The sequence below is a fragment of the Megalops cyprinoides genome, chromosome 20, assembly GCF_013368585.1.
Source record: "Megalops cyprinoides isolate fMegCyp1 chromosome 20, fMegCyp1.pri, whole genome shotgun sequence".
Taxonomy (NCBI): domain Eukaryota; kingdom Metazoa; phylum Chordata; class Actinopteri; order Elopiformes; family Megalopidae; genus Megalops; species Megalops cyprinoides.
The window spans coordinates 21433759-21459466 of record NC_050602.1 but is presented as its reverse complement, the minus strand read 5'-3'; the positions used below and the strand labels follow the sequence as shown (position 1 = coordinate 21459466).

Sequence of the window (25708 nt, the reverse complement as noted above, 5' to 3'; positions counted from 1 at the left end):
CCCAGCTACAGCCCACTCATAACCCTCCTGTTGTGGGAGCGGTGACGGTCAGTAGTGGGTGCTGAGTTACACACAGAGGGGAGAGAGCCGACCTTTAAAGTGATAATGTTCTTGAGACCTTTAATTCTTAATCAAGCAGGCCAGTTTGAGCAAGGAGCATTCATCAAGGGCTGATTTCTTTTCACTTAATTGCATTTAATTTTGTAGTTTAACCTTTGTGGGCTTCATTATTAGGACAGTTACCAGCTGAACCCAATTTGAATCCTCTTGTTATTCACACGGTTATGGTACTGGTACATGCTTTAGTACAGGCACAAATATCGTTCAGGTTTCCTCAACATGCTTTGCTGTTCTGCACACACACACACACACGCACACACGCACACACGCACACACACACACATACACAAATACACACACACTGTGTGTCTTTAGTCTGATCTCCTCAGATAGAAAGCTCTTAATACTTAAATGTTGACTTCTCACCATTTACATTTTGCAATATTTCCCAGTAATTTGGAAAATATATAGTTTTTCTCAAAAAACGAGGCAGACCTGTTAATTGAGGAGACTAGCTCACAATTTTGCAATTTTCTGCTGAAACACTGAAACACCCATTGTAACAGCTAGCCTACAACACTGATGGCAAATACAGACCCGTGGGCTCTATTAGGCATGTGCTGTGGCTGTCAGTCTCCGTTGAGGATGTTACTCTCTGCTATATATATAATGATAAACCATAAATTATTGCTCTTATGAATCCAAACTTGTGACCCTGTCTATTTTTAGTGTGAAAGAACAGTCAGTGCAGACTGTGATTGGCGCGTGAGGTGCGTTTGGGCCTATGTCCTCCTGTGATCCCAGAAGTCTCTCCAGAACAGGGTAGGGTCACTGATCCACTTATGTCTGTGTGTCTTTTGCAAGTGCGTCCCCTGATTTGGCATGTGACAGCGGAAAGGCTGCTGACATCAGCATGCAGGTCTGGGTGTGATGCCAGAGCTGTGGCTCAGGGGAGGTTGCAGGCTTGATTCACCAGCAGTGCCACTGTATTTATACTCTTGTGCAGTTAACTCAAGGTGGCTTTGGTGAAATGTTCATAAATGAGGGCTCTTGGATGACTCAGTCAGTGAGGTGCTCACCTTGTGCGCAGGCTCACTGTAGAGTCCTTTGGCCTGGTTCGATCCAAGCCATAATGTCAGTTGATAATGACTACAGCCCACAGAAAGGGAGCAACTTGCATTTGTTGCACAGAGGGTAGGCAGTGGGTTTGTCGGCAAGGCGACTTTGTCTCATCACTCTCAGGCACCCTGAGATTTGTCAGGCTCCCTCAGATGCTCAGATGATGTCACTGGAGCCACGCCTCTCCTCCAATGGGAGCTTACTTTATTTTAGTGCATTGTGGGACGTGTATGAAAAATAGTCCTTGGCCCCATGTGAGTGTATCAGAGGATTCAATTCGCCTAGCATCAGCACTTCTGTATAATTCTAGCAGTTGTTGTGATGAGGCAAGCCTAATCTGCCCTTGATAATTGCAAAAAGGGTCACATAAAAGGAAAAAATACCTTATTAAATGCAATGCTAAAATGTGGAATTTAGAATACGAGACATTTTCTATGCTGTAGGTCAAGATGTGCTCTGTGCAATCTGGCAATGTTCACAGTATCTGAGAAGGTGAGAGCTAATTCATTACGGTAATAGTCAGTGGCCTCAAGGTTAGAATGACCTGCCCTGACCCTAGGTTGACATACTAAGGACTATAAAAAGGTACCCATTGTCTCTCTGCTGGTCATGCAGCATGGAGAGGGCTGGGCTCACTTACTTATCACAGCACTTAAGCTAATAGCTGCTCTGTTAACCCACGGCCTTGTATGGAGCCAGACAGCAGTGAAAGGGGGTCCTTTCCAGCCACCTGTATGGTCAGAGTTTTGGAATGTTGAGTCTCAGGGTTCCAGACGGTCTTGCTTTATGACCTCGTCACTCCCCCCAGCCTGGTGTGTTGAGGAGTGTTCCCTTGGCTGCCGTGGGAACTAATCCAAGCCCGTTGGTTGGCCGGCGGCACTTTCCTGTGTTGAGGGAGTGATGTCATGTGCGCACGCCAGTGGCGACAGATTACAGTCAATCCAATTGAAGTTTCCCCTCCAAGTGCTGATCTGTCCGCAAATAGAAGAGGACAACAACGGGCTGAACTGGAGGCAGCGTTGTCCTCTCCAAGGGGTTTTCTGTTTCATTTGAACAGCTAGCTTTCCTGCACAGCTCGCTCTCTCCTGCCCTTGCGTCTGAACGCCAGCCAGCGAGTGAGTCCATTTAGTTGTTTCGTTTCTTACTTGAGAGACATCTTCTCCCGCTTCTAGAATGTTCTGTACTTTAATTTGATTGAGAAATATTGATCAGTATGCAGAGAGATTGCAACCTTTTCAAATCAGTGTATGCTTTAGAATCTTAAATAGTTGAGTGCTCTTCTGTATCCTCTGGTGGTTACAGTTTTGAAAGTGTACCAATGATGTAGTGCACTTGCCCAATGACAGGCAGCTGTGGGGTTATTGCATTAGTGTAGTCATGCCTAGCAGTTTTTCAATAGATGTCCTTAGGTGTCACTCACAGGTTTATGGCCTGAACCAACTTTAACATCCCTAGATCTACATTTTGCTGGGCTCTATTTGTAATCATGATGTTCTTCATCTCTGCAAAGGTCAATGGCTAAAAATATGAATACCAATGTAGTATTTCTGTTGTTGCTATTGCTGCATTTTAGTTAGACTCCTTTGCAAGTTCGGCACCTGCACACGTTTTCATTGTGGAATTATTGTGAGTGCATAGGAGGGTATCAGTGTTCTGAAAGGAACTCGTTGTTGTTTTGGCCTATGAGGGGCCATGTGTGTGGTTGGGTGAGTACCATGGACCTCAGACGGCTGGTTAGCACGAGGCAGACACCGCCCCACCCCACGTATTTCACAGGGATGTGTGAGCCGGACAGGTGATGCCGAAAGGGGCTGTAATAGGGCAGAGGTGTTTTTATTGTTATTATTTCAGTCCACATTGATTGCTCTTAAATAGGTAATGCATTGTAGACCTTTATTTCAAAGCATTTGTTGTCTTTATACCTTTAAAGGCTTGGATTCCCCTTACAGTCTGAGGGTTTGTGTTCTCTGAGGTAGGTGCAGGGGATGTGATCCGAGTTTGATTTGGAAGGATGCTGTCGGAGTTCGTGGCCACTGGCAGCCGCTCAGATAGAGTAACTGTGTGTTGTTGTCGGTTATCCTCAAAAGCCCTCCTCCCAGGTACATCTTCCGGGTTTTAATCTCCACTTTCTGAAAGCACAGTCCAGCTCTTGCTATGGGATGAGAGAACCTTGTGATGTAAGATCAAAACCCATGAAACGCGATTGGAGATTAACTGCTGTATGCTAAACAGAGGCCTCTGTAGTGGAATTATTTTGTCCTCCGGGTCTTCATGCCCCAACCCTTGATGGAAACGATCCAGACTGCTGTATTTAAATTATTTAAATGAAGACCTTGGCCTCCTAAATCACCGCAGTGTAGCTTTGGATGTAGGTTTTCATTTAGGCACTTTTTTCATCCTGATGCCTGATGTTAAAATGTATGTAATAATAGCAGTAATATGAGTGTAATATATTCTCCAGGTTGGTTTTGATAAGACCATCTGCCAGGTAAATTAGGAGCAGCTGTAGGATTAATGCACGCTTAATCTAATCTGTTATGTGGAATTTTGGCTTAACTTTTGTTTTTTTTTGTTACATTTAGCTTTGTTCCATTTAGCCTGTCAGTGTTTAGTTGCATTTACAGCATCTCTTAAAAGTTGCTGTAAAGCCGTAGTGCAGCTCTTGAGATGCACAGCCCAACCCCACATCGAGTTGGCATCCCTGTTAAAATGACTAAGTGTACAGGGTGTGATGACCCCGAGTGGCCACTGGAACAGTACCATGAAACAGATAACCAAAATGACCCTGTACTGTATCAGAGAATCTTTCATCCGTTTTTCAGCTGCCCTTATTCAGAGCCAATTATTTTGCTGATATTTTTTTTACTTGTTGTGCATCCATAACTGGGTATATATATTTAAGCAACGTGAAGCGGTGCCCCATTCCTTCTGATGAAAAGTCCAGCGCTTTAGCCACCAAGCCACCATTTCTCTTCGGAATCTGGAATGTTCTAGAACATCAATAAAGTTTCAAAAACAGAGTCCTGAAACAGTCTGCTGACTAATGTACCTGCACATTAGTGTCTGTGAATGTGAGTGAGACAGGCAGCAGACTGACTCCATTCACACTTGAGAGGGCGTGTGAAGAAGTCCATTTTCAGACTGCTAGGTGTGATCCGGAGCTGTGCGTGACAGTGTGGGAGCACCTCCTTCTCTCTCCTCATTGGAGGTTCGGTTGGTGGGCTTGACGTCAGCCTGCCAAGCGTTGACTAATTTCCTGTGGCAAGAGGAGGGGCTGGCAAGAGGCGTTATGACACCTTTATCACTCAAGAAGGGTGTGGGGAGGGAGGGGTTGCCTGTAAAAAGAGAGAGAGAGAGAGAGAGATAGAGAGTGCTTGCCTGCTGTCTCCAAAAGCAGAAGGTCTTGGTCATTGTGGTGTCCAACTCGTGTGTGGGTGTGTCAGCTTTAGGCGTCCCCTGTTTTGACCGCTGTTGGGTCATGGGAAACTTGGGGGACAGACCTGTCACTGATCAGACACTGTTGGTGACTCCTGGTTTTGAGCGCAGGAGCTCCAGGGGAAAGGAGTGAACAATGCCCGAAATTCTCTGTTCAGGCTTTGTGGCCTCTACAAGGCCTCTACAAGGCATTCATTAACGCATGTGGCACGTGCACAGTATCCGTCTATGGTATTGAAGAACATGGCCACTGGGCCTGCAGCACACAGGTTTTCTACTACTGTGAAAGTGAAGAGGACCGGTGACTCATGTTGTAAAGTCCTGTGGACAAGCTCTAGTAAGAGTAAAGCAGGGATAAAGAGACCTTGTGTTTTTATTTCAAATGAAAAAGGAGAGCAAGTACTGGGAAGGAAACTGTGACACCTGTGGGAGAAAAAAAATCAAGTTTTTTTTGTAGTTAAATATTCTCACACACTAAGAGAGTTTGTAATAGAGGGTGGTGATGATGAGGAGGAGGAGGAAGAGGAGGAAAAAGGGAGCAGATGGGCTTGACTGTCACTCAGTCACATGAGTTTCTGCACATAGCCAACAACATCACTGTGAACTCCAGAGAATCACACAGTGCCACCCTCATGTGAAAGACTAGGGCTTGCATCTTTACATACTGGTGTGTGATTCTTCAGAGCTGACAGTAAATGGCTCTGTCTGATTGGTGACTCTGGTGACCTTAATATAGGTATTCTGTTTGATTTTGCATGTGGAATTGTCTATTTTTAAATTATATTCAAAGCTGCAACCATTACACATCTCATGACTTGATGCTGAAAATAGTTTCAGCACAGAAAAATCCCCCTTATTCATATCTATAACCAGAGCTAAACTGATCGGTGGACTTTCCCTGTCTCCCTTTCCAGGGAGTCAGACTTTTTCTTTGTCTTTTTGAACTCCATGCTGAGTGTGTAGTCTGGCCTGTGGTTCTGAGTCCGTTCCAAGTCCGGGGGGGGGGGGGGGGGGGCAGCATGCTAGCTGATGTTTCCTCCCCTATGCACTTCCTTTGTGCTGAAAAACCAAGGTCTTTGTTTAAAGCGGGTCAAAAACAATACAACGGGAAGAGGAGCATTCATACTTTTAAATCTGATACGAAACTGACCTTCACCTGACCTCTTACTGAGGTTTACTCGCAACCAGACACGTTCTTCAATCTACCTGACAGATGGCAGTCAGGCTGCAATATAGTATAGATATAGAGGTTCTCATACACAATTCAGTTTGTGTGTTCATCCTAATAATAATCTCTAGTTGATATAAATGTGTTTTTAACCCTGTTATCCCTGTTAGGTAATTCATGTTCCACCACACTGTAATCAAACAATAAATCAATAAATCAGGCATTAAATTATGACATACCATAGTGCTTTTAATAGAAGAATTATGACTGAACATTCCATAAAGTGCCAAAGGGAGAAATGCTGAAAAGAGATCTAACATGTAATTGATGAAATTAGGCACAGTAATATTCTCTGACCATATAGAATTTTATGTAAAATGTATTAAAAAATATAAAGAGGATATACTTAACCTACAATGGTCTGTGAACAAAGATGTTCTGGTACGAGGCTTTACAACACATACCTTGTGAGGTACTGTATTATATATGAGCTTTGCTCTTGAAAAAATTAAGAAACTACAAATTAAATTACCTAAGTAAACACAGTGGAACATTTCCCAATGGAAACTGAAAATAAACTTGAAAATGAAATCCACCTTGTACATCTGGTATATCAGAAAATGAAGCTAAACTAAAGCACAGGTGTGGGATTGTGTGAGACTGTGTTGCTGATGCGCTTATTTCTGTATGTCTCTTTCAGACGCTGCTGCCAAAAAGGCTGTCATTGCAGAGGTGAGCTCCTGTCTCTGACGATGACCCCTGACCTTTCATCTCCTCCGCTGAGGCTACAGTCATTCCCAGAGCATCATGAAGCATTTACTTCATGTTTTCCACATTCTGGGGGATACAAACTCCTGTCCATTCAAAGCTGTTCCACTGGCAAACAAATGCTGCCACATTCATGTACACATTAGTAACGGGAGAGTGAAGCCTCAAGAAGACCGTTGTGGGCAGAGCTACATCTTTCCATCACTGACTTAAGTTAACCAATCAACAGAGTTTGCTTTCCATAGTGAAAGGCTACAGAAAGTTCAAATCAGTCAGTTACTTATAACACATGGTGGCTCCACCCATTTTGGGGTTTGTGAGGCCTTCAGTCCCTCATCAAGGGCACATACCTCTCTTCAGCCTGAGCTGTGATTCAGATGTTCCTCACTGTGGTGCTTTATTTGTGAGATTTCATTCTCCCTTTCCCTCTCTTTGAATTCAACTCAGATCAATCCAGTAAGCTTCAGCTGGCATGACAAACATACATTTGTGTACCTGCTCCCTCTCTTTTTCTCTCTCCCTCACACAGGCATACAACAAAGGAAAAATGAATACAATGCTACGATACAAAAAAAATGAATAGTGCTGGTAAACTGAACTCTCCCTCCCTCTCATTCTCTTGCCCCCCCCCCCCCCCCTTCCCTAGATGCCCTCCTCCTCAGGCCATCCGGGTGCCCCCCAGGGGAAGAAAATCGGGCACAGGAGAGTGGATGCCTCTGGAGAGACCACTTACAAGAAGGTATCTCCTTAGACTGGACACGCTGGAGCGCTTTTTATAATCTCTACCTCTGATGTCATAATGGCAGTAACCCCTCCCCCCTCTCTGCCCCACAGACCACCTCCTCCGCCCTGAAAGGGGCCATTCAGCTGGGCATCGGCTACACCGTGGGCAACCTGAGCTCCAAGCCCGAGAGGGACGTGCTCCTGCAGGACTTCTATGTGGTGGAGAGCATCTTTTTCCCCAGGTAAGCTGAGAGAGGGGGCGAGCGTGACTCCACAAAATGGTGGAAGGCGCAGGTTACTCGAATGGTCCCTGAAAAATTGAGCCCCAAACAAGTATGCAACCTGCAATTGAAAATGTTCATGCAACAGATGTGTTTGTTAAGTTACACACCAAAACCATTTAGTTGTGTTATCCTCCTTTAATGGGCACTACATTTTTAATTGTATGTACCACCAGAAAAAACAGTAGAGCCCCCTCTCCTTGTAAACTAAGGATGACTCTACATTGTAAGTTGTTTGTTGTTGTTTTTTATGTACAGTTCCAGGAAGTCAGTTCTGTATGGATCTGAAGTGAGATCCAAGCTTGTACGCAGGAGTGAAGCCTTTTGAAAAGCCACATGTGGTTCTGTGGGGAAGTGAACTTACAGGGGAAGCATTTGTGTGTTTAAATCATCCCTGTGAAGGACATTTACTTGCTCTGTGGTGCTTGATACATATTTATTCCCTGGGGGGTTTCTTTTCCAAACGCTTCTTGGATTCCTCGCAAAAGCTTAAAATCGAGTTTCCGCTTTCAATTGGACATGCCCAACGATAACTGTAAGACTCTCTTTTGGAAAGCTCCCTGGGGTCCCTACAGAAGGCACAAGCAGAGCTCGGCCGGTAGTCCCTTTTATAATAAGCCATGCAGCCGTGTTTACACAAAACACACTGGCATCATCATCGTCTTTTCAGCACAAGAACCTACTTGTAGTACTTGCTGTTTATTTTACGCAATGTTTTGGATTCTGTGATCTAGTGACTGATGTGTGGTAGTATACTACACATATTCCCTTGTCTAGTGTGGTTAACTTGGGGTGGGGCTTGAATAGTGCTATGCTCACACTCACTGCTCTGGGAGTGTTGGTAACCTGGTCTGACACTGTTGCTCATTCAACTTGAATGGATAGGCTTCTGTTCGTTTGTGCTGGAAGTCGCTCCGGATAAGAGCATCTGCTAGATGCATGTAATGCATGACGTATATTAGGAGACTTCTGATAGATGGAAAATCACTGATGATCCAAGATCACTGATTTTGTTAGGAGAAGGTTTGGACCCTGTAATGAATGTCTGTCTGTCTGTCTCTCTCTCTCTCTGCCCACCCTAGTGAGGGCAGTAATCTGACCCCTGCCCACCACTACCCGGACTTCCGCTTCAAGACCTACGCCCCCGTAGCGTTCCGCTACTTCCGCGAGCTCTTCGGGATCCGGCCTGATGACTACTTGGTGAGAACTCGGCTCATTCCGCCGCTTTAGTTAGTGCTATGAGAACACATTAAGAGAGAATGACTCCAGATAGTTATTTCTTATGTAACAGTCAAAATGTTAGTATAGAGTTTAAGTACGGCTGTTCCTTTCCCTTTTTGTGTCTCTTTCACCGTTTAGCCTGCTGTTGGTGCCATTGCAACCCCTGACCCCTGTTAATGGATGTCCCTACCCCCTTTCCCCTGATCTATTCCTGCTCATAAAAGGGATTTTTTAATGTTTATTATTGTCACACATTCATGTCACTTGTCATTCAAAAACATATTTAGGTCATTTTAGGCTATTTTAGGCTATTTTGTAACATTTAAGAGCGGAGATGAGAACTTTTACTTCCTTGACAGTTAGATGCTGTGGTTTTTTTGTAGCACATATCTTCTTTATTTTACAAATATTTCTTAATTTATTTAACTGCAATTCATGTAGAAGTGTCAGTAATCAATCAGCTAGAAGTTCTGCTCTTTTTTTTTCTTTTTTTTTTTTTTGAAAAGTCATTCTTCAGTTACGATGCAAAAAAAAAGTTGCACTTGATAAAAAAGCAAAAACTAGGTACAGGATCGTATTGTAAAGACAAACTGAAAACATTGTGGTTTATAGGTGAGAATCGTGGACGCAGGTAATGTCTGTAAACAGCCTAAATGCTCGGGGTTTCCAGTACAGATGAGGCAGCCCAAATTGGTGGGGTGGGGTTTCGCTTCCTGTCTGAGTGCTCGCTCGGTTTCTAAGCGCTGTAGTGAGCGTGTGGGCCTCCTCTGTGTCAGCTCTCACCCCCAGACCCCACCCCAGCACAGGCTCTGCTCTGCCTGATGATACAGAGATTACCAGGCTAATGCTCTCCTAGTTAAGCCCCAAGCTGAAAACAACAGACACTCTCCTTGCAGGGGTTTAAAGCGGCTTTTTGTGTGTGTGTTTGTGTGTGCGTGTGAGTGTCTGTGTGCGTGCAGGAGTCTATATGTGTGTCTGTGTGTGCGTGTGTGTGCGTGCTTGTGAATGTCTATGTGCATGTTTGAGTGTGTGAGTAATAAGATAAGATAAAACTTCATTGATCCCGAAGGAAATTATCGTGCCAGAGACTGCTCACATTGCAGTATCAGAAACAATGAAACAATGGAGATAAAAATAAAAATAAAATAGGCAAGCAATGCAATAAGTAAAATACAAGAGGGGTGGGTGAGTTGAGTGAGTGAGTGAGTGAATGTCTGTGTGAGTGAGTGAGAGAGTGAGTGTGTGCGTGTTTGTGCTTACGTACATATACGTGTGCGTGTACGTGCACATGCATGTGTTTGTCCCTATGTCCTATGCCATACCCCTGTATCTGTCTCTTTGCAGTACTCCCTGTGCAATGAGCCCCTGATCGAGCTCTCGAACCCGGGGGCGAGTGGCTCCATCTTCTACGTCACCAGAGACGATGAGTTCATCCTCAAAACCGTGATGCACAAGGAAGCGGAGTTCCTGCAGAAGCTGCTGCCGGGGTACTACATGGTGAGTCTCTCTCTTTATCTCTGTCTCCGTTTCTCTCTTTCACTCTGTCTCCTTTTCCTCCTCTTCAGTCTCCCATTTTCTCTCTCTCTCTCTCTCCCCCTCTCTCTCTGTCCCTCCCTCTCTGTGTCCCTCTCTCTCTCTCTCTTGCTCTCTCTCCCCCTCTCTCTCTGTCCCTCCCTCTCTCTGTCCCTCTGTCTGTCCCCCTCTCTCTCTCTCTCTCTCTCTCAGTCTGGGTAATGCATAGTGAGTCCTGTTATTCTCTCTTTCACTCCCCTCTCCCCCTCTCTCTCTCTCTCAGTCTGGGTAATGCATGGTGAGACCTGTCCTCCTCCTGGATGAGAAATGCTCCTCTCTTCTTCAGTGGATGTCAGCATGTTCTCTTGTTCATTTTTTCTGCGTGTCTCTCTCTGTATCTGACACCTCTGGTTGCCCCCGCTACTCTCCTCAGAACCTGAACCAGAACCCCCGCACCCTGCTGCCCAAGTTCTTCGGGCTCTACTGCGTCCAGTCGGGCGGGAAGAACATCCGCATTGTGGTGATGAACAACCTGCTGCCACGCTCTGTGCCCATGCACCTCAAGTACGACCTGAAGGGCTCCACCTACAAGCGCCGCGCCTCGCGGAAGGAGCGGGAGAAGTCCAAGCCCACCTTCAAGGACCTGGACTTCATGCAGGACACGCAGGAGGGCCTGATGCTCGACACGGACACCCACAGTGCGCTGGTCAAGACCCTGCAGCGGGACTGCCTGGTGAGGGGGGGGGTGAGGCGGGTGGGTGTGGTGTTCACGGTCACACCCGCTGGGTTTAGTTTGGGTTAGTGGTCATGGTTCTATGGTCAGATCTTCACATGAAGTCATGTGTTCAGGTGACTTCCTGCAGTACCTCTGAGCAAAGCAAAAGGCCTGGTGTCCTCCACTTAAAGAGAAGTACAGTGCCAGTCAAAAGTTTGTACGCACCTGATTAAGATAATGGGAAACATGCATTCAAAGACATTTTTATCTAAAGGCTTATGCTTAAATCCTTGAAATTTGTATGAATCTCTTTCCAAAAAAAAAATGAAGAATCTAACAAATCCTTGCACTTGGGTCACTGCATAATTCCATGTTATTTCATAGTTTTGATGTCTTTACTATTGTTCTAAAATGTTGAAGAAGAAAAACCCTTCTATGAGTGGGTGTGTCCAAACCTTTGGCTGGTGCTGTAACTCTGGGCACATGTTAAATCAGTCTGCGTAGCATTGCATTGCCTCTAAAGGGCGTCACAGACGCGTCAGGTGTCCCTGCTGCAGTCTGAAGCTCGGGTCTGCTGCTTCTGCGTGGCTGTTTCCCAGGTGCTGGAGAGCTTTAAGATCATGGACTACAGCCTGCTGCTGGGGATTCATAACCTGGAGCAGGCGGAGCGGGAGCGGCCAGCGGACGGCTCCCGGGGGACCAGCGGGGACAGGCCCGCCGTGGCCCAGAAGGCCCTGTACTCCACCGCCATGGAGTCCATCCAGGGGGGCGTGGCCTGCGGGGATGCCATCGACACGGACGACATGTGAGTCACCGCCCTGTGTGCCTCACGCCTGCGCACATGCATGAAAACGTGCGTGTACACAAAAGCATGAACGTAAACACAAACAAATATACACACACATGCATATACACACGCACATATAAACACTAGAGCAGACATAAACACATACCATAAATGCATACACACCAGCACATCAACATAGGTGTACATACACATGCACAAACACACACTGATTACAGCACACGATTACATTCCATTACACTGTCTGTGATATGTAGTGTACTGCAGAACTCTAGTGCATATAGTTCTGTTATACTATATGATTGACTGATGACTGGTGGCACAGACAGTTATGCAGTTTTAGGTAGAAGGCTGCAGCTGCACTTGTGTCTCTACCAGCTAGCTTGTACCTTGTCTGGCCAACTGTTGAAACTTGGTCATGCAGCACTTCTAATATTGTGACTCCATGTATGGCTTTTGTTTGTGTTGGTCTCTCCCTCACTTGTAATCACTTTGGATAAAAGCGTCTGCCAAATGAATAAATGTGGATGTAAATGTCTTTGTCTGATTGTATCTCTCCAGGATGGGCGGTATCCCCGCTGTGAATGGCAAAGGAGAGCGCCTCCTACTCTACATCGGAATCATTGACATCCTGCAGTCATACAGGTGCCCGACTCCATGCCTGTGGCCCTGTCTGCCGATCAGACGGAGGGAGCAAAAACGATAAGAGCAGACCTGTCTGAGGCTTTCTTAAAGCACACTGTGTTGGTGACATTGACCCTTTAACGTGTGGAGTATACTTATAGATGTATTCTTTTTTTGCCTTTCAGGCTAATCAAAAAATTGGAACACACGTGGAAAGCCCTCGTTCATGATGGAGTAAGTAAATAACTGAATTGTTTTTTTACATAATCAAGTTAGGAATGCAGCTGTCACTTCCATACTGATTCTCTCTTTTTTCTCTGTAACCGTCTTCCTCTTTCTTTTTCTGTGAACTCTGTTTCCCTCTTCTTTTGCTCCCTCTTTCTGTCTCTCTCTGGCTGTCCCACCCTTTCCTTCTCCTTCTATCCCTCTCCCTCTTTCTCTCTTGAACCCTCTCCCTCCGTCCCTCTCTTTCTCTCTCTGTCCCTCTCCCTCTTTCCCTCTCTCTTCCACTTTATACATTACATAACGCTGCATTTATCTCAGATTACATTTGAAAAGCATGTGTCACGCTGATCCCCTCCGCGGCCTGATTAAGTGGCGAGGGTAGCATTACCCACATCTTTCCTAATGGGTCCGAAACCCGGGCGAACGGGCCGCTCCGAGCTGGCGTGCGCCCCGGCAGCATGATGGAGGGATGAGCTGACTTAGTGACCACATTTCTCGTGCGGGCTCTGAATTATTCAGCGCGGGGCCACCATCTGTCTCACCGGCAGCCCGCAGGCGCTTTGCACCCCGACCTCCTGCGTAATCCCACTCTCTGCCTTCATGCATTTATTCATGGCCCGCGCTGGGAAAGGCGGAGACGGCCAAGCGGAGAACGGGCCCGTCTGTGCATAATGCCCTGCTTAAAGCGTCCTCCTCGTCCTGTCGTGTGAATCCACGGTTAGCTGGTCCATTTGCAGGAGATTACGGGACTCTCCTTGTATTTATAGCATTAATGAAACAATAGAGCTGATACGGAGGGGAAGTGCTGGTACACTCCTCACTCGCGCGCAAACACACACACACACACACACACACACACACACACACACACACACAATCATAGGAAGAGCAGCTCAGGGGTCCCAGCATGCAATCCCAGAATGCACCGCTTCCTGTTATGTTGGGTGATGTTGGCGATTCACACACTGCCTGGAGTTGTGATGTCATAGTCAGGGAGATGGTTATTGGAATGTAGGTGTTTCTACTTCATGAGTGCATTTCGATCTTTTACTCTCCCCTCTCATTACTCCACTCTGTGTAAGGAGCAGCTGTTATCATAATTATTATTATTAGTGTATATTATTGTGTGTTCACCGAATACCCTTTTCTGGAGTCATTTACACAGCTTGTATTTTTGCATATCATCTGTTTATACTGCTGGGTATTTACCCAGCTCAGGGGTACAACAACAGCAGATTTAAACCGACAACCCCCTGGCTGGGAATTCAGTGGCAATGACATTTCACATAAAGAAGATCCTTATCCACGGGGGGGGCAGCCATAACACACATACACATCTGAGCTCACACTCTGTCCTTTCCTGAGACAAGAAATAGCCAGCAGTGTGTGACTCCCTATCTGCACAGCGGGAGGTGGTTTCCCAGAATGCCTTCGCTGATCTTTCTGAGTGTGTCTGTTCTGCAGGACACGGTGTCCGTGCATCGGCCCAGCTTCTACGCAGAGCGGTTCTACAAGTTCATGAGCTCCACGGTCTTCAGGAAGAGCTCCTGTAAGTACCCCCCGCCCAGCACCCCTCTGTGTTCTTTATAAACCGCTGTGTGCTCGACAGGACACTCTATAAACCACTGTGTAATCTATAATCAACTGTGCGCTCTACACCGTACTGTTTAACCTTCTGTGTGCTTTATAAACCACTGTGTACTCTACAGAAAGCTGTTTAACCTTCTGTGTGCTTTATCAAACAGTGTGCACTCTACACAATATTGTTTACCTAACTGTATGCTATATAAACCACTGTGTACTCTACACAGTGCTGTTTAACGCACTGTATGCTTTATGAACCACTGTGCACTTGATGGGATACTGCTTAAACCACTGTGTGAACTATAAACCACTGTGCACTCTACAGAATACTGTTTAACCTTCTGTGTGCTTTATAAACCACTGTGTACTGTACACAATGCATAATCAGGGATACATTATTTCATATTTGGGGGCTGTACAGACCAATGATTTTCACTGAGTCCTCAGGTCTCAGGTATTCCTCCAAAGTGCCTATTACAGATTAATTACAGTTCAGTTGTCAGTAGCTAACTGAAAGGTGAGCACCTGCAGCAGCTTGGCTCTAATGTCTTGTCTAAAAGTCACCACACTAGTGGTAGGGTTCTCAGAGGGAGGGGTTTGAGTGGGCGGGGCTGCGGAATGTTCCGAGGGCATGGGCGGGGCGTCGGGCGATGACGCGGAGGACAGAGATCCTGACAGATCCTGTTTCTCTTTCTTTCGCCAGCCTTGAAATCCTCTCCCTCCAAGAGAGGGCGGGGGCCACCAGCCCTGCCCAAGTACACAGGCCCGGGAGAGGCCTGGTCAGCCAGCCAGAAGGAGGAGGAGGAGAAGGCCCACAGCCTGCATGGAGCCCGCAGCTGCTCTGTGCTGGAGGGCGACGGTAACCACGGCTCCCGGAACTCGCCCCTCTGCAGTCACTGTCAATCAGTCTGTCAATCAATCACTTAGTCACAGCAACCACCAGTCATCAGTCAATCAGCACTTTTCACACTTCATATCTCATACAGTGATTTATGAGATGTCTCACAGGGAACACTGCACATATGGTAACATCATATAAACAATATTTAATACAGGATTTGTTTTGAGGGAAAACACAAAAAAAATTGAAATATTTCCACCTCTACCATCCCGCCGCCATGGCAACCAAATGATGCATCCTCAGTAGCAAACATCACAGTGGCATTCCAGTGAAATTATGTTTCAAAATATAGTGAATAGAGGTTAATCTCTTACCAGGGGACACCTAGTCTTTGGAAGAACATTAAAACTTAGCCATGGAATTAATTTATTGGTTATTTATTGGGTATGCATGCATCACTATGCTTAAATCTTACAGATGTGATATCTATTGACTTCGTAGCGTTTAACTCAGCTGGTCAATGAGAACTGGAGAACATTAGTATTGTGGAGGCTGTACAATCCAATCCTAATCAGTATGCATAGGATTCATTATCACCTTTCACTGGGAGAGATGATGGCGCTTGACTGATAATGGAGACTGAGATACATCCCTTCTTCTGGTTGTTTTAGCTGAGTTCATGCTTTGGTTATGATGTGTCTTTTATAGGAGTATTGAGCAGAACCTTCCAGTACCTTCCGCTGTATTTCTCTGTCTCTCCCTCTTTCTCCCTGTCTCTCCTTATTCTTCTCTCTCTTTGTCTTGCAGTACGGCCAGACCTCCTCCCCTGCACCCCCCCTTCATTTGAGGAGGCAACCACAGCCTCCATCGCCACCACCCTGTCCTCCACCACCTCCCTCTCTATCGCTGAGCGCTCACCGTCAGACACCCCCGAGCAGCCCAGCAGGTACAGATACACACCAGGCTGCATACACACCGCTGTAAACTGGAGCGGAATGTTCTGACCCTTCTTATAGTCATGTATAGTGGAGTATAGACTCCTGATGCCTCTCGTAATATTGGAGAGTGGAGTATAGTTTCCAGGTCCTTCTCACAGTATTGAATGATGGCGTATAGTTTTTTGACCCTTCTTATAGTCGTGTATAGAAGGGTATGTGGTTGTTACCCATTTTATGGTACTGTATAGTGGAGTATAGTATTCTGACCCTTCCTGTAGTTGTGTATATATAGAGTATATGGCGCTAACCCTTTTTATAATAGTGTATAGTGGAGTATAGTGGCTACACGTCATTGTTTCTCACTGGTTGCTCTGTGTTCCCATAGGAGACACATCCACATCCTTGAGAGAGGGTAAGCTTTTCTATAAATGTTTCCATGTTATTACTGTTTACACTTTGTTGTTCTGGCCGAATGGCAGTAATTGTAATTACAGTTCTTTTTATTATCGTAATTTTTTTTTTTAGAATTAGCATCGTAACTCTAAGGTGCTCTCATTAGTATACAAAGACAAAAAAACAGTAAAGAAAATGTCATGAATAAGATGAGTGTTTTTAACATAACAAGCTGTTTGCTGTGTGGAGTAAGTGCGTTAGACGGCACAGGACCGTGAGACAGCACGAGACTGCATTTGTCTGTGTGTGACTGCATTAACGGTATCAGACCATGTCAAACCATATCAGATGGTGTAAGATAACATCAGACCGTGTCAGACAATATCAGACCGCGTCAGAGCATTTCAAACCTTATCAAACAATGTCAGGCTGTATCAGTTCATGTGAGAGCGTTTCAGGTTGTGTGAGGTGGTGCAGACCGTGCTGACACCTCTGCGCTGCCCCCCGCAGGGCGGTGGAGGAGGTCCATGTGCATGAGGAGGACCAGCAGACCATCACAGTGGAGGTGGAGGTGAAGAGGGTGGACAGCAAGCCCACCATCACCCCCTCACTGCACTCCCCTGAGAGCAGGTACCACTGACACCCCCCCCCACCATGTAGTAAGCCCCTCCCCCCTCCCCTTATCTCATTCAGCAAAGAACCAATCGGATCGCGCCAGTTTATGTCACATGTTGAACCACATCACCAAGCTGGGCAGGCCAATATTTATCAATATTTATCAATTTAACAACATTTATCCATTTATACAGCTGGATATTAACTGAGGCAATTGTGGGTTAAGTACCTTTTCCAAGGGTCCAGCAGCAGTGCCCCAGCAGGGAATTGTACCAGCAACCTTTCGGCCTGCTTCTTAACCACTATGCTACACTGCCGCTGCAGCTGAGACATTGTTCTTCGATGTGTGTGAGCTACAGAGAGAGAATTGGGGCGTGGCATTGTAAATATTCAGCTGCATACATGGATAATGTTGTAAAAAACCTGCAATTGATGTGAGTTGCTCTGGACAAGAGCGTCTGCTAAATGCCAGTAATGAGAGAAGGTGTGTGTTTGCTCCTGACCGCACCTGGCCCATGTTTGTGTCCGCAGCCCCGCCCCGGAGGGCGCGGCCTCCTCCATCACACCCAGCCCTAAGGTGGGAGCAGAGCCCGACGCAGCCAGCCAGCTGTCAGAGAGCACCAGCCATGGCTCCCTAGAGGAGGACGTGCCAATCACAGACATCTACTTTGTAAGTCCCTCCTTCCACTTGTCTCACTCAGCTCAGAACCAATCGGATCATGTCAGGTTATGTTACATGTTGAACCACATCACCCAGCTGAGCAGGCCATTGGGTGTGAGGTTGTAAGCTTAACCTCACTCCCACACCAGTGGGTAAGAATTTGTCAGTAAAGCATTGAGTATCTGTTGAATGCCTATCCTCCAATGAGCATCCACTTCCCTGTGGTGCATTATGTGACTTGTAGTACAAAAATAGCTGTATACGATTGTGTGGGAGTATACATTCGTATTGCTTCAGTTCTCCTACATGAAGAGGTTGAGACAAGCCTAATTGGCAACAGGCTGTTCCAAAAACAGGGCTGTATAAAGGGGGAAAAGCATAAAAAGTTAAATGTTTAAATAAATGAATGAAATACAGTCACATTATACAGTTACATACAGTTAATGGTGTCTTACAAAGATATATGGGTGCATTTTTGGGGGCTGGACACCCTCTGGAGTTCATGTGACAGTGGATGGTTCTGATTGGCTCATATGTTATGCAGAGGCGGAGCCAAGAGGACATAGTGGACCTGTGAGGGTGAGAGAGAGTGGTGTGGGTGTGACTATGTGCTGGAGTGACAGTCCTGCCTTCCCTGTTTCTAGTTTCACACCTGTGGTCACAGGTCATAGAGAGACAAGGCAGTTCTGAACAGACCAAAGAGCACACTGTAATAGCTGGCTCAGAAACATGTTGGTGGAGCCACAGAGAGGAAGCAGACAGAGCTCTTTGATCTGTTGACCTCTCTGCATGCTTGTGTGTGTCTGCTGTGTGTGTGTGTGAGTGTGTGTGTGTGTGTGTGTGTGTGCTGTGTGTGCTGTGTGATGTTTGATTTGCATGCATCTTCCTCAGGTTTCACTCACACACGGAGGCAGGTTACTGTGTTAATCACCTTTCCTGTGGTTTCCCAAGTTTAGGCTGAAATGTTACTCTAAATTTTTGGTTTGGGTGAAATTGTGATGGCCGCAGTCTATTGTCAGATCATTTTTGAGCTTTTAGACACTGCACTTTGGGTGAATGACAAGGGAGCGTAGCCCATTAAATTCTCTGAGAGAAGCCCATGTGTGATTTATTCAGAAAGCTTCCTATATTTAATCATTAATCCTCTCATTTCATTCACCTGCTCTGATTAAGCATGGGGCCTCCACAGGCTGTGGCTAGAGTGCATGGTTAATTTATTAATTCATCTCACTTCACCTCACTTCTGGACTTCTTATATTTTAATTTCCAATTGTGTATTCCATCTTCATCTTCATTTTTTTCCTTCTTTTTTGTCTCTGTTTCTTGCTTATCCATCTTTGCCATCACATTCTACTCACTTTCTCTACCCCCACTTTCTCTCCTCTCTCACATTCTCTCTCTCTCTTTCCCTCTCCTTTTTCTATTTCTCTCGTATCTTCTCACTTTCTCACCCTCCCTGTCTGTGTCTCCTTCTTTATCACTCTCTGTCCCTCCCTCTCTGTCCTTCTTTCTCACTCCCCCTCTCTATCATTCTCTGCTTCCCCCTTCACTTCTCTTGCTCCTTCCCTCTCTGTCTCTTTCCCCCTCCTTTCTTCTCCATTCCTCTCTCTCCCTCCCCCTCTGTCCCTCCCTCTCTGTGTACCTCTGTCTGTCCCTCTCTCTCTCCCTCTCTGTCCCTCTCTCTCTCTCTCTCTGTCCCTCTCTCTCTCTCTCCCTCTCCCTCTGTCCCTCCCTCTCTGTGTCCCTCTGTCTGTGTCCCTCTCTCTCTCTCTCCTCTCTCTTTCTCTCTCTCCCTCTCTCTCTCTCCTCTCTCCCTCTCCCCCTCACTCTCCCTCTCGGTGGGGTTGGTATCAGTTTGCGGAGGGGAGATATTGGGTGTACTCCCCAGTTCTACGTCGCCGTAAGCTGAACTCCAGCTCCAGCAGCCTTGTAAGTCCTGCTCACTCAGTGCACGCTGGCCGCTGCACACCTGAAGCTCCTCGTTTGTGCTCTTAGTCTGTCCGTTCCCTGCATTTTTATGCATTTGCACCTCCCTGCGTGTAGCTCCTGTGAGTTTCATCAGCCTCCCTGCTGTTCCTCTCTACCTCAGTTTAATTACAGTAACTCCAGATCATGCGTAGACACTGTCAGTGATCGTTCATCACATTCACACCCCCCTGCTGTCTTTATAGCCCTGTCAAGGTCACAGCTATTACATGGCAGTGTCCTTGTGTCTCTGTAATTACATATTTAACTACAATACAGGGGAAGTACTAAGTGCTAAAGGGTGTCCCCACATTATGTATAGTGTAACAAGGTGTACATTACACATATGTAACCACAGAGGTGCTGTAATGTAAGGCATCACCTTGTGCTTTGACGTGTGACACTTTCTGGGCCCTGCAGTGAATGATTTTAGGATGAGGGGTGGTGTTTTCTTTGTTTTTCTCGCTGCCATAAGCTGTTTTTAGGGATCTTAGGGATTTCTCTCATCGTGGCTTCTCTGTTTTTCTCTCTGTCTCTGACTGTTACTGGATGTCACCTTTCAACTTCATACATTGAATAAAAGTGACAATGTTTTTCTCTCATGCATTTCCAGACTTTGTCTTCTGATCTCTCACTAATTCCATTTTCTCACCTTCTCTGTGTCCGTCTCTGGCCTGTCCACATTCATCTGTGTGCATCCTCTGGCTTTCCTGCTGTATCTTTGGCGCCCCCTGCTGGCATGGTGGCATCACAGCAAACTCCTGAGGAAAGAAGCTGGGTGTACTCTCCCTTGCACTACGAGACTGGCTCACAGTCTGAGTGGGACAAGGAGAGTGAGACAGTAAGTGAGAACTGACTCCCAACTAGTCCAAAAGGGAAGAATCACCCTGTAGAGATTCTTTCCATAAAAGAACCTTAAAAATCCCTGATGCTTCAATGTGCGGCTTTTATCCCTGTGCATCTAAGCTCCCTCTTCCTCTCTTGTTGTGGCTAGATGTGTCATTGTTTATTGTATATTTGCATGTCCTTTGTCCTTACATGACTTCTGCGGGTTCATAGTTACAATTATGAGCTTTTTTGTAATTGACCTAGACTTGAGTTGCAAGTGTGGCTTGGTGAAATCCTTGCTGGCAAAGAATAGGGGATTTTTGTGTGTGTGTGTAGGGTTTTGTGTGTATGTGTGTGTGTGTGTCTGTGTGCTCAATTCACAGTTCCTGCTGTTGAATGACTGGGTCTTTAATGACCCCTCTGTCATCAGTGTGGTAATGATGCTGTGTTGATATAGTGCTGGAAATGAATTCTTGACGTGTCTCTCTCTTTTTCTCTCTGTCACTCTCACTCTCTCTTTCTCCTCTGTCTCCGCAGTGAGTCCTCTGCAGTAGAGGTCAGGAGAGGTCATGGCAGGACCAGCGGGGTCATCTCTCCACACACAGAGCCAACCACGCCAGTCACCAGCCCTCCAGGTGGTGACTGGGTCCAGACCCACATCTGTGGGCTTGGGGAGGGTGGGGAATAAAATGGAATAGAAAAGGAATTGAGGACTAAAGCCTGGGAGAGAGTCCCAGTAATCCCATCCACACTTTGCTCCCAGCACCCCCTGCCACCCAACTGGACAAGTGGAGTCTGCCATGCCCCATCGCTGAGGGGCAGGTCTGACTCCTCTCCCCAATCCACGCCCTTCGAGAGAACAGATATGTGCTCCCACAATGCACCTCTCCCCTACTCTCATCCAGGTCACCCCCAAGAGCTGCTTACAGCATGCAGTATCACATCAGTACACATCACTGATCAGTGCTGTTTTGTTACCTTTTTATGTATTCATGTGCACTTTTGTGGGCCAAGTGTAATAATGTGAAAATATTTTTTTGTTGTCAGCTCAAAAACAGCAGAGTGCTACCGTTGTTAAGAGTGATTTTTGTTGTGTCTGTTGAACGTTCATTTGCTCTGTGGTTTCCCATCCCATACATTTCATTCAGCTCACTCTGATTTGCTGAAGGAGGAATCACTGTGACTGTATGCAGTATTCCAGGGGCTTACTCTCAATTTACAAATCAGTTTCATAAATCAAGATGGCCACAATGTCTCTGATTACTTTTGCACCAACTTTTTTCCCATGTTTTTTAAAATTATTTTTCCCCAGTATTAGCAGTTGCCAGGTACACATTTAAGCTCATCCTTCCGCAGCAACTGCTGAGCTCACACAGGAGCGTGGGACAAGGCACGCAGGCCCCGATATGCATGCCTGCGTCCCGTGACTGTTTTGCATTCTGCAAGTCCCACAACGCACCAGGGGGCAAGCACTGTCAGCGAGTAGGTTCATCCCCTGACGCTGTCTGTGTAACTCATAGTAACTCACCCAAAAGAGTCATAGGATAGCGTGAGCAGAGTGCAGAGGGGACCCTGGCCGACCTGCTCACACTTATCCCCAGTGGAATGAAGCACATTTGCTCCGCCGATGTGGGCTTTCCAATCATTGTCAGTAAATGACACGATTTGCACCATCTTACCGTCTTTATTATTATTTTTTTTTTACTCTGGCTTTTTTCCCAGATTAATGAGGCAAGAGAGAGGGAGGGAGAGATGGTCTGTGTAGAAAAGCAAAAAATGCAGCACCGTGCGAAGCAGATGTCATAATCTGCATGGTTTGAATGCAGATAGACTGCAGAATATGGCACAAGCAGGCAGCCATTCTGTATGTGTTCTAATTCCCTGTTGATCTTGTGTGTGCATGCATGTGCATGCGTACATAACACACATTAAAGAGCTGAGGAGAAGGCACTCTGGGCCTGTGGGCCTGGAGTAATGTTTTGAGTGCTGGGCTGGAAGGTGTTGGGTTTAAATTCCAGTTGGTATAGTAGTGTTATACCCTTGGGCAAGATACGGCATTAGTTGTTTCAGTTAAATTCAGCTAGATAAATGGGTTGAAGACTGTATAACAGTAAACTGGTCATCAATTACTGTAGCCTTGCCCTAAACAGAGAATGAGATGACTGACAAACCAAAGGTCCAATGGGAGCAAGGGAGTAAAAAAAAAATGGAAGCGATCAAAGAAAACCCACAGATTTATTATTTTTTATGATGTGCTATTATTTTTTATGTGTGCAAAGTGAAGTATTTTCTGATGTGACTGTACATTGTTATGACTGCTGTGTTTTGGGGTGAAAGCTTGGGCCGAGCTGAAATCCAAGAAAGAAACAGAGTTCATATGTTCCTTTGTTAGTTCTTAAAGTATTGAAAGATGAGCACTATTGTGTCTGCTTGGGATGTGTTTTTTGGCTCTAAGAGAACAAAATCATATGACACACTGGTGTTTGGTAGTATGTTGTTCAGTGGCCAGTCACAGCATTGCTCTTATCCACAACAATAGATTGAGTATAACAGCAATGTCTTCATACTGTATAGCCACTCAGTTCATAATCGCCTTATTGAGGAAATGATAACCATTGCTAAACTGTCCATTGTTGTGATATTCTACTTATCTGCAAGTTTATTTTGAACAAGTGTTTCTCTTGAGATGTTTATATAACAGTGCAGATATATGTATATAAATCTATATTTTCCATTTAGATTGGAGAGTTTTTTTATTTATTTTTGTTGGATACTTGAAAGATTTGATTTTAAATCTTTGCTGATTTACTTTATGATAGATCATGTCAAAGTACAGAGATTTAGCTCAATTCAATACGTGAGAACTGAGCTGGTTCTTTCGAAAAGCTTCACTGTAGTGGTCTCTGAGCTTTCTTGACGTTTTGTCCATGTGTGTAATAAGTGTGTATATATAGAAGAATAGTGAACACTTGTGTGTTTCTCTTAGGAGTAGAGAATGAACCCTGCTCAAAGCATTTTCCTGAATATTGCTTTTGTCCGTGTGTCTGAAGCACCATGTGTTTGTGTGTATTTGTTTTACTGAAATGTGCAATGTTCTTTTGGGGAATTATACATTCTGGGTATACCTCATCCTGTACTCTTCTTTATTCTTCGTAGATAAATAATTTTTAATGTATAAGAGTGGGATTATGTATTTGTTTGTTATTGTTTTATCTTTTTTTAATGCGGCTCCCCATGTTAATCAGTTGATATATTCTGTATATTCCACAGTTAGTATGAGCACTTTATCTGTCAAAGGTCAAAGACTGGTTTTCACTCTGTTATGAAACAGTGGTTTCTAAGAATATTCTTGATGGAGCACTACTGAGTGGTGTAATACCACACCTATGCCTCAGCAGTGTTAACGATCGTTTGTGGCACGTCCAGCCATCAGCTAATTGCACCACTATAATACAAGAGTATTCTGCTATCTCTAGAATCTAAATTCAATATGCAACACTTGTATGAGATGAATATCTGTGTTTTAAAAGTGTGCTTTGTAATCAGTGGTATGTATTTAATAGGCCTAATTTTATAGCTATATACATATTTTCCATCTGTATCTTTTCACTTATAGATATCATTTTAAAATATATATTTTTAAAATCTGTTTTGTTAATTACTGACAAAATGTTTAGTTTTTGCATTTGTTTGATCAATCTAATTAACATGTTATAGTCCTTATTTGTCTTTATAAGATATTCAGACCTACATGGCTACCAGGCTGTATCTAGATATATTGTGTGTGTTTTTCTTTTCTTCATTTAGCTTTGGGGTTTGTTATGTTATGATTTCACAAGGAATATCTTTAGTAATGTTATGTTAAACATAGCCCATAACATGCTATAAAGAATTCATTTTGATTTGTACTGTTTTATTGATCTGTTATTTTATTTTATTTGATATTTTGTTCATTTCTTATGTTTTATTCATTCCATCAGTTTTTCTCCACAGGTGAAGTGGCAGCATTTTGCCAATTCCAAACACGAAGTGAGGCCATTGGATAATGCTATTACATAAAACATTCCAAGTCATTTCATCGCTTTTGTCATTTTTGCTGGTTGAAAGAAAGGGTCTCATGATCTGTGACGAAAATGCCAACTTTATCATTCTGATTCAAATATCTGTGTAATGAACACTGACAATGGAATCAGATAAAATGTTAATAAAAATTATTAACTGAGTTTTCAATATTTGTCTTTCTTTCATGTGTGTGACAATGGAAATAATGTTTTTTTGTTTGTTTCACTGTATATTTGTTTTAATACAAAAACAAAATGTTGTCCCATTGTTTCCCCATCTTCCAAAGGACTACAATGCCCCGTAGAATTACAGTTCCGCTCATGAAAATGTCGTTGTCGTTCACTGCCCTCTACTGGAAGCCCAACATAAGTGCATGGATGGAATAATTTAGTTCCTTTTTGTCAAAAATAATCACTAACATTTTCTTAAAATGTTACAGTAAACGACCGAACACTTTGTCCCACAGCCAGCAGCAGTCACATCACACTGATCAAAACTGATTGGAAGAATGCATGTTGGACATATACATTTGGCCTTAAAATGGCCATTACGTTCGATACTGTAAGTCCGGAGGACACTGTATGTAAAACGCCAATAGGTATTCTTCAGTGTCCTGACTTGACCTGACGTTTTGCTTCTGTTTCGTTGTGTATGTCTAGTATGTTGCTCTCTGATGTCGAGCTCGTGAATGTAACCCTTGAGTGTGTGTTTGTGTGTATTCAGAGACATATTTAAAATACCATTACCTAATATATGCCGGTATAGAGTAGGACTTTGTTTAGACGCAGCAGGAAAGCTACTTAAGCATCATGCAATTTTGTGGAGAGAAATATTTTTCATGAAATCTTACTGGTTTATTTTCAGGCAAACGGAATTACATATCCGAAAGCTTCCAAACCCACTTTACTGTATTGACAGTTACATGGATGTATCACACCCACTATTTCCTATATTTTCTTAAGATTTAACCTATGCAGTTGGACTGTTATTTATTTCCTACACGCCACACCCTTTACTTAGTAGTCACAATCCCATTGGTGCGTGCTGAGGCAATGCCGATTCTATTGGTCAATTTTTTCTCTCAGTTAAAGAATAGTCGTTTATAATTGGCAGAGAGACCTGTCATTCATTTCACAAGCCTGAGTCAGAGGCCGTTTTGGTTTCC

The 25708-nt window shown here is 44.7% G+C and overlaps 1 protein-coding gene across 2 annotated transcripts in view; it reads left to right on the top strand.

The window, feature by feature from the left end:
* LOC118795963 (phosphatidylinositol 4-phosphate 5-kinase type-1 gamma-like) overlaps window positions 1-22604 on the top strand; it is a 28848-nt gene extending 6244 nt beyond the window's left edge. Inside the window, exons 2-18 of one of the 2 annotated variants that reach the window (XM_036554786.1) lie at window positions 6483-6514; window positions 7197-7289; window positions 7385-7515; window positions 8637-8754; window positions 10120-10272; window positions 10721-11020; window positions 11602-11807; window positions 12369-12452; window positions 12617-12665; window positions 14121-14205; window positions 14944-15099; window positions 15889-16027; window positions 16405-16431; window positions 16923-17042; window positions 17559-17697; window positions 20408-20494; window positions 21019-22604. In XM_036554786.1, coding sequence (XP_036410679.1) covers window positions 6483-6514; window positions 7197-7289; window positions 7385-7515; window positions 8637-8754; window positions 10120-10272; window positions 10721-11020; window positions 11602-11807; window positions 12369-12452; window positions 12617-12665; window positions 14121-14205; window positions 14944-15099; window positions 15889-16027; window positions 16405-16431; window positions 16923-17042; window positions 17559-17697; window positions 20408-20494; window positions 21019-21021 — 1922 coding nt within the window. In that variant the 3' untranslated portion in view covers window positions 21022-22604. The remainder of the gene's footprint in view (window positions 1-6482; window positions 6515-7196; window positions 7290-7384; window positions 7516-8636; window positions 8755-10119; window positions 10273-10720; window positions 11021-11601; window positions 11808-12368; window positions 12453-12616; window positions 12666-14120; window positions 14206-14943; window positions 15100-15888; window positions 16028-16404; window positions 16432-16922; window positions 17043-17558; window positions 17698-20407; window positions 20495-21018) is intronic. The other variant, XM_036554787.1, reaches the window with a different exon arrangement.
* The last annotated feature ends 3104 nt before the right edge of the window (window positions 22605-25708 follow it).